Below are 9,403 nucleotides of genomic sequence, written 5' to 3'. Positions count from 1 at the left end.
CGCCTGGGTGGCTCAGTTGGTTAAGCGACTGCCTTCGGCTCAGGTCATGATCCCAGGGTCCTGGGATCGAGTCCCACATCGGGCTCCCTGCTCTGCGGGAAGCCTGCTTCTCCCTCTCCCACTCCCCCTGCTTGTGTTCCCTCTCTCGCTGTGTCTCTCTCTGTCAAATAAATAAATAAAATCTTTAAAAAAAAAAAAAAAGAAATGTATGTTGTTTTAAGCTACTAAGTCTGAGGTAATTTGATATGCATCAAATAGATAACTAATGAACATCTCAACTTTTGTTATTTAAATTATCAGTAATTGACAAAATGAAAACTTTTAGCTGTACATTAAAGGCAAATACAATTTAAAAGTATAAGGCTAATATATATTTTGACAATCTTTTGGATTTAACACCATCAATGAAATAGTAAATATTAGGCTTTTTATACTCAATCCTAATTCCTATAATCTGGAATGATCTGCTCAACAACTTCACCCACATTGCTAGTAATACTGTAGTCCTGTACCTTTTTTTTCTTTTCTTTTTTTTTTTTTTTGGAGAGAGTGTGAGCTAATGAGTGAGTGTGGGTGGAGGGGGAGGGGGAGAGGAAGGGGAACAGCTCCCCATGTGGAGCTCGATGTAGGGCTCGATATCACAACCCCGTCCTGCACCTTTTCAACCTGGTTATAAAATGCAATTTTCTTCCAGATGTAATGTTACTAATGTCATGAGTACTCTGAAAGAAAGTATGAGCCATATAATATCACAATGGAAAATGTTTCTAGGCTACAGAGAGAATAAAAAATTTGAAGGTTTTCCTTCCAAAGAAATTGTTACCTAAGAAAAACAGGTAACTGGTGGCAGAAAAATCAGTATTAATGCTTACTGTTTGTTTTTATGTTTGCTTAAATGCTAATAAATATATACTCCAGATGAATGAAACAGAATGCCTCAAATGGCCTGGGAGGTACAGAAATCTAGACTAAATGTGAAGGTAACCTCAGGCACAGGTCCCATGCTTGGGCCCCATTATGCATTCATTTAATTAACAAGGACTTATTGAATACCTACTGGATACTGGATATAAAACAAGGAATAAGTCAGACATGGTCAAACTCACAGTTTAGTAGGGAATAAGTAAATAAGTAATGGAATCTAATGTGGTATTTCCATTTAGGGTTCTCATAGGCTGCTATGGTAGCACAAAGGAAAAACGCTTAACTCAAAGCGGAAATGGAACTGGTAGTTGTGCCAGGAAGATGTCTCAGTTGAAGTGATATCAAACTTGGACCTGAATGATGATTGGCAGTTAACTGGAAGGGGTACTAGGGGAAAAGAATTCTGAGAGAGGGAGTATTACCTATGAAGGCCTAGGAACAAAAGAAAACCTGATGCATTGGAGTGACCGCACTTTCAGGAGGGGGTTGAGGAGTAAAGCTGGGGAGGATACAGAGAAGTACACAAAGACCTTATTATAAAGGGCCTGATAGGTCACACTGCAGTGTTTGGGCTTCATTTAAAGGAAGCACAAAACTACTGAAGGATTTTAAGAAGATTATAATGATCTCACTCTCCCATAACTGACAAAATGTTCATGACAATTTGATTTCTGAAAACTTTCCAAATATGTTAAAAAGCATATAGAAACATTTAACATTTTTTAAAGATTATTTATTTGATCTTTATTTATTTGAGAGAGAGAGAGAGAGAGAGCGTGCGCGCACACGAGCAGGGGGAGGGGCAGAGGGAAAGGGAGAAGGAGAAGCAGACTCCCCGCTGAGCAGGGAGACCTATATAGGTCTTAATCCCAGGACCCTGGAATTATGACCTGAGCCAAAGGCAGATGCTTAACTGAGTGAGCTGCCCAGGCGCCCCAACATTTAACATTTTTATGTATTAGCAATAATCAGAAGACAGCAGAAAAGAAATCCCATTGCAATATAACAAAAACTATAAAATACCCATGAATTATCTTTTTTTCTTTTTAAAGATTTTATTTTATTTATCTGAGAGAGAGAGAGCACAAGAGGGGGTAGGGTCAGAGGGAGAAGCAGACTCCCCGCTGAGCAGGGAGCCCAATGTGGGACTTGATCCGGGGACTCCGGGATCATGACCTGAGCCAAAGGCAGTCACTTAACCAACTGAGCCACCCAGGTGTCCCCACCATGAATTATCTTTTTTTTTTAAGATTTTATTTATTTATTTGAGAGAGAGAATGAGAGACAGAGAGCACGAGAGGGAAGAGGGTCAGATGGAGAAGCAGACCCCCCGCTGAGCAGGGAGCCCGATGCGGGACTCGATCCCGGGACTCCAGGATCATGACCTGAGCTGAAGGCAGTCGCTTAACCAACTGAGCCACCCAGGCGCCCCAGATTTATCTTAATAAATTAATGTACAAAACTATATGTAAGAAACCATAAAATTTTGATAAAGGATATAAAAGAATGTCAGAATAAATGTTTTGGGGATGTGAAGACTCAACATTATTAAAATAATTTTCTTCGTGTTAATTAGCAAATATAATGGAATTTTTATAAAATCCCAGTAACTTTTTCAGAAGTACTTGATAAATTCATTGTAAAGTTTATCTGGAAGATGCAAAGACCACAATTTTGGGAAAAAAAAAAAGGTGGGAGGGCTTGCCTTGCTACATATAAAAAACATATAATAAAAGCACAGTAATTGAAAATGTATGTGAAGTCAAGACACTCAGGGATGCTATGGGTTGAACTGTGTCTTCCAAAAGGTACGTTCAATTTCTAATCCCAGTACCTGTGAGTGTGATCTTTTTTGAACACAGGGTCTTTGTAGATTCAATAATATTAAGATGGAGGTCATACAGGAGTAAGGTGGGCCCTAATCCAGTAACTGGTATCCTTATGTGAAGAAGGAAATTTGGACATGGAGACACATAAGGAAAATGCCATGTGACCACGGAGGTAAAGAATGGAGTGATGTGGCCAAGGAATGCCAAGGACTGCTGGCAGCTACCAGAAGCTGGAAAAAACAAGGAAAGATCCCCTCCCAGAGCCTTCAAAGAGCATGGCTCTGTGGACACAGATTTTGGTGTCCTCCTGACTGTGAGATAATAAATTTCTGTTATTTTAAGCCACCCAGTTTGTAGTATTTTGTTAGGGCAGCCTAGGAAACTAACACAAGGAGAATATGGCAATTTTATATATGATAAAAGAGAAATCTCGAATAAGTTGAATAGGTTTTATTTGTTCAGTAAGTAGAGATTAGGACAACAAGCAATTTGGAAGAAGTTGGTTTCTATGTCATAATGGGTACTACAATTCCAAGTAGACCACAGATCTAAATGTAAAACACAAAACTATAGAGGTGGTAGATGAAAATTTAAGAGGTTATTTTTATAACCTTGGTGCAGGGAAGGATCTTCTAACCCAAAACACAAAACCCAGAAGCCAGATCTGACCATTTAAAAATGAAAACTTCTGTATACAAACAATGAAAGACAACATAATCAATGTTAAAAAATAGGGAGAAAATATTTGCAAGATACATTAAAGACATCGAGTTAATATCCAGGATATATATGATCACACAGACCCCAAGGAGATAAGCAACCAAAAACACAAAGGCCAGTAATACATGGATACTCAACTTCATTAAAAATCAAATGAGATGCAAACTGAAATGAGAAAGTATTATTTATTTAGAGTAGCTCGAATGAAAAATAATTTCTAATAATATCCGGTGTTGAATAGGGTATGGTTGAACAGGTACTTTCATACAGTAACATTTTTACAACCTTTTTGGTTTGGAGAGCAATTTGGCAATGTCTATTGAAATTTATTTATTTTTTTAAAAAAAATATTTATTTAAGTAATCTCTATACCCAATGTGAGGCTCAAACTCACGATCCTGAGATTAAGAGTTGCATGCTCTTCTGACTGAGCCAACCAGGTGCTCCCTATGTCTATTGAGATTTAAATGTTCATACCCTTTGTTATAGCACATCCTTCTCTAAAACTATATCCTACTGAAACACAAGTTCACAAAAATAAATAGGGGGAAATTCCATTAAGTGTAGGACATGCATAAAATAGAGTATCATGCAACAGGGGTGCCTGGATGGCTCAGTCGGTTAAGTGTCCGACTCTTGGTTTCGGCTCAGCTCATGACCTCAAGGTCCTGAGATGGAGCCCCATGTGGGGCTCTGTGCTCAGCACGGAGTCTGCCTGTCCCTCTCCCTCTGCTCTTCCCCACTGCCTCCCCTGCTCTCTCTCTCTCAAATAAACAAATAAAATCTAAAAAAAATAGAGTATCATGCAACAATTTAAAAAGAAGATCTACATGTACTGTGATAAAAAGATGTTCTAGACTTTAAGTGAAAAGAGCAAGTTGGAGAATATATATTTTGTAAATACCAGTAATAACTATCTTACGTACAGAATAAAATGAAGATACTAACTGTGCTAACAATGGATATCTTAAAGGTAGGAAAATTTATTAATTCATTTATGTAATATTTAATGAGTGTCTGTTATGTGCCAGTCACTGGTCTCGGTGCTGGGGACTTAGAAGTGAATAAAAAAACAAGATGAGGAAATAGCGAACATTCATCTTCTATGTTAAATACTTCTATAAAGTATCACCTTTATATTTTTGTCTCTAATAAATCTATGTTTAGTTTGATTTTTTAAAAAAATAACCTTTAAGTGGGCACCTAGGTGGCTCAGTTGGTTAAGCATGTGCCTTTGGCTCAGGTCATGATCCCAAGGTCCTGGGATGGAGCCCCTCATGGGGCTCCCTGCTCAGTGGGGAGTCTACTTGTCCCTCTCCCTCCCCAACCCCTGCTCGTGCTCTCTCTCAAACAAATCAATAAAATCTTTAAAAAATAAGCTTTAAGGTACTAATGAAAAACTTTCAACAATATAAAGCAATTTGTTTTATCATTCTCTTAAAATCAGTCTTATTAAACAGTTTTTTAAAATGGCATAGCATATTCAAGACTATATTTTGGTAAAATTAATGTGAAAGCATCAACAAGTTTCTAATACCGTAAGATCATTACTTTGCTCAGTTTAAAAATAAGAATCCTTAAAAAAAAAATAAAATAAAAAAAAAATAAAAATAAAAATAAGAATCCTTAAATTCTATGGTATCTGATTTATCTATATCCCTTATGATACAGTATTTTACTTACAGTTTGTGGATTAATCTCCTCCTCTCCCATAGGTTCATCCATAATTTGCTGTCCATTCTGTGAAAAGCACAGCAAGTAGAAAGTTACCAACACAGATTTCACATCAGTTAAAGTTAAATGAAGGCAGACAAAACAAAATCACATAGGAATATTTTCACCCCTACAGGGTTCTAATGAAGTACCAAACCACCATATAAGTATGTAGTTGCCAATATGCAACAGGTTGTGCTTTAAAAGTTAACTATAAAAACATTTTCCATGGAAATGATATAATAAATGATGATTACCTTTCCAGGTGAGCCCTTGAGATTATTTTAATAGTTAAATGCATTACAAATGGTGTTATTTAAACCTCACTGAACATCATTTACAATACTTTCTTTGGCAAAACACATTCTAAATTCCAACTCCACTGATTAATCAGATGCATAAAACATTTAAATGTCAAAAATAAAATTATCGAAGTATTAGAAGAAAATATAGGTAAATAATATTTATGGGGTAAGGAGGGTGGAAATCATAAAGGAAAAAAATGACATTTGAATCGATAAAAGTTTAAAATGTCATCTGTCAGACACAAAAAAGATAAAAGACAAATTGATTACAAAAAAAGCAACATATGACAAAGGGTTGGTATCCTCAATACATAAAGAACTTTGTTTTACAAACCTGTAAGAAAAAATGATGAACCTCAACAGAAATGAGCAATAAGGGAAAAAAGAGTTCAGCCTTAGTACTAATCAAACAAATGCATTTAACCGGAAAATACCTTTGCCTTTCAAACTGGTAATGATTAACAGAAAAAATAACACCCAGCACTAATATGAGTATGGGGAAAAGAGCACTCAGGATATACTGCTGGAGAAAGTATAAATCAGCACAACCTTTCAGGAAGGTAATCTAAGTCTGTATTAAAACAAGTGTGCAAAGATGTACATACAAGAATGCTCACCATAACTTTTTCCAAAAAGAACTCCAAATTGGAAACCTAAATTCTTAACAATAGAGAACTAGTTAAATATATGATGGTACATTCATATAATGGAATACTATACAGTCATTAAAAATGATAATAAAGATGTAAATTTATTGACATGAAAAGACAGTCACATGTAATAAGTGAAAAAGCAGTTTACAAAAAAATATGGATTGTAATGATCCCATTTTAAATAAATATATACATATTTCAATGTATATATTTGTATGGGAAAAACTCTGTAAGGATATACACCAAAATGTTAACAGTGGCTATTTCTGGGTGGTAGAATTTTAGACAATTTAAAATATGTTTGTTTTTGCATATTTGAATGTTCTAATGTGTCTACAATGAATATGTATTATTTGTGTAATAACAAAACAAAACAAAACCAGAAGTCAAGAACACAAGGTCTTCTCCAGTTACTTCAATGGAAAAAGGAGTAAATGTCCTTGACCACTTGTCTATTCAACAAATGTAGAAGGATCTAAGCTAACCATCTTTGGAGCATTACCAACTGAAAAATAAAAGGCAGCCCACTCATTACCCTACATCCCACATGAGGCAGATGCTCTGAATTTGAACTCTCTCTACTCTCTAAATCCCTATTTATCCATCCATTCATCCACCCATTTCATTTCATTCATGCTATGTTCTAGGCACCAAGCTGTAGATGAATGGTTAATAAAACATGGCCCCCAACCTAGAGATCTATCCTAGAGGATCTCACAGGTCTACTGACTTGTAAAAAGAGTACCTTTCATTTTCAAACACTCATAGAGTATGTTCCTAGGTTAGGGAATGCCTATACAATATTACAAAGCACAGAAATGGTGCTAAAATGCAGAAAAGGGGAGGCAGTTATAAAATCTTTATTATCCTAAGACACTTTCAGAGACTATAGTATTGCCCACTTCTATGGTAAGGGCTCAAATAACTCCAGGAGACATCTTTCTCCCAAAAGCCACAACCATTTATTCAACTGAATACTGATCATTTTTATCCAAACATCACAGACAAACCTTAAACTAGCTCTTAAGAACACTAGCTTTGTAGTCAGACACCTAGACTCAAATTTCTGCTCTTACACTGAGTATGAAGCCTTGGACAAGTTATTGAAACTAAGCTGTAGTTTCTTCGTATGAGAAGTAGAGACTTAAAAGTCTCATCTTCAGAGAGTTGTGGTAAAGACTAAGTGAGATAAGTGATATAAAACTCTAAGCACAGTGCCTGACACTTAGTAAACAATCAATGGTAGCCATTTTAATTACATCCAAAATTCAGTCACCCCTTTTATGGCTCACTAATCTGCTACATCTCCTATATTTGCTATCTTAGTGAATGGTACCATCATTCATCTAGTAGTACAAACTAGATTTTCTCATTAATTGGTAGGCAGAGTTCTCTTTCTATAACACAGATCTGTTGAATGGCTCCCAATTATTTGACTTTTAGAACCCTTCATCTAACTGAGCTACAATTACACTTTCCATGGGAATATAATTTGAGAACCATCTGCTCCTTGCAATTTTCAATGTAATACAAAGCAAGAATTACAACTAATAACTTACTTTTAAGGCCAACTGGTATAGTAGAAACAGCACTAAACTTGGAAGGTAGACCAGGGATAGGAGTCCTAGGTCTGCCACTTATAAGCTTTATTATTTTGGGCAATTCAGACTGTCTCCTAGCCTATTATCTTATCTTTTCAAAATGAAGATACTTGCCCTGTCTATCCAAAGGGTTAATGTTAGACTCAAAACTGAGATAACTTAAAAGAAGTACTTTAAATCATAAAGCACTGTACCAATGCAAATTACTATTATTAAGGTGAGGTAGCTTCATGAGGATAAAATAATACTCCATAAAGTCCTTTTAATCTTGGAATCAAAACATTTAGGATTGGTAAGGGATCTTGAAAGTCTGTCATTCCAAATAAACATCATATGCTTCAATTCTTTTTTTGCCATTCTCACCTAGATTTGAACACTCTCAGGACATGAATGTACTACCTCACCAGGCAGCCTAGATAAAATTCTTCATTACATAGTAATTTTCCTCAGCTACAAATTCCCTTTAGTAGGATTACTAATATATGATGACTAACTTGCCTGTATTCTATCTGTACAATAACTGGAAGTAAATCTACACCTACTACTGTAAACCATTCTGAGTCTGTTCTTTACTAGCCAACTCAAGTTCCTTCAAACATTCCTTTCAGATAGATGAGACCACCTTCTTTTCTGAGCATGCACCCAATTCATCTTAAAAGGTAGTATACAGAACTGCATTCAATTAATATTGCAGCCTTGATATGACCAATGAAGAGTAAAGAGCGTATCACCTCCCTTGTCCTAGATAATAAACTTATATTAATGCAGTTCACATATGCATTATTTTTGAAATGCCCAAAACACATTGCTGAATCATACTAAATTTTCTGTTGATTAAATCCTTGCCTTCTTCATACTGCAACTAAGCCCTGTATACTTGCTGGTACACTTACTCTCATGAATAAAGCCTTAAATTTTAAGTTTTTGATTCATCTTTTTCTAGTTCTGATCCTCTATAGGATCGCTACGGCCTCTATAAAAAAGATTCTGAATCTGCTAATCAGCCTCTTCGCTATTTTCATCTTCATGTAATCCATAAATCTTATATTTCTATTCTAAACAATTCACCCAGCCAATTAACAGTAATATACTAACAAAGCAATCTGAAAAAAAAAATTAAGTGAAACATGATCTAAAGGTAGTTTATGCTCTACCTTTTGCAAAAATATCTACTTCCTTTCTGAGTTTAGGAAAGATTGAAAATTTTGAACAATTTAATTTTAAGGAAGAAAATATAAAAGCCAACATTATCCTACATATTGGTGAAGCTTTACAAAAATTTACTTTAAAAAGCACTTTTACTTCAATCCTTTCATCAAAACAAGGATTCAAATATTACCTACTAGAAATTAGCATAATTACTCATGCAGCTAGTTAGTTTCCTTTTTGAAAAATGACTCCTGGCTTCACTAGAGATTAGGTTACATGGGCCATCAGTCTGACTTGATACTGCAATTTCTATAGTTCCAAAAGTTCAAGGAATAGTACCTATTAAATAAGAAAACTTATTTAATTTTAAGAAACAGATAGAAAAAACATATGGTCTGCATCTCACTAGTACCAGGTTTAAACCCCAGCTCTGTCACTTACTGCTATAGTTACCTGGCCTTGGGTAAGTTACTCAACATTCTGAGCCTCAGTCTCTTCATCTGTAAGAT

The 9,403-nt window shown here is 35.5% G+C and overlaps 1 protein-coding gene across 8 annotated transcripts in view; it reads right to left on the bottom strand.

Moving 5' to 3' along the window:
• The window catches only part of RPS6KA3 (ribosomal protein S6 kinase A3), a 116,750-nt gene that overhangs the window by 80,274 nt on the left and 27,073 nt on the right, over nt 1-9,403 (bottom strand). For all 8 annotated transcript variants that reach the window (XM_006741719.3, XM_081809056.1, XM_081809058.1 and 5 more), the window contains one exon: nt 5,157-5,213. In XM_006741719.3, the coding sequence (XP_006741782.1) occupies nt 5,157-5,213 (57 nt within the window). The remainder of the gene's footprint in view (nt 1-5,156; nt 5,214-9,403) is intronic.

The sequence above is a fragment of the Leptonychotes weddellii genome, chromosome X, assembly GCF_054177405.1.
Source record: "Leptonychotes weddellii isolate Sample4059 chromosome X, ASM5417740v2, whole genome shotgun sequence".
Taxonomy (NCBI): Eukaryota; Metazoa; Chordata; class Mammalia; order Carnivora; family Phocidae; genus Leptonychotes; species Leptonychotes weddellii.
Note: the sequence above shows the minus strand (reverse complement) of the source record. Positions and strands in the feature narration are given on the sequence as shown.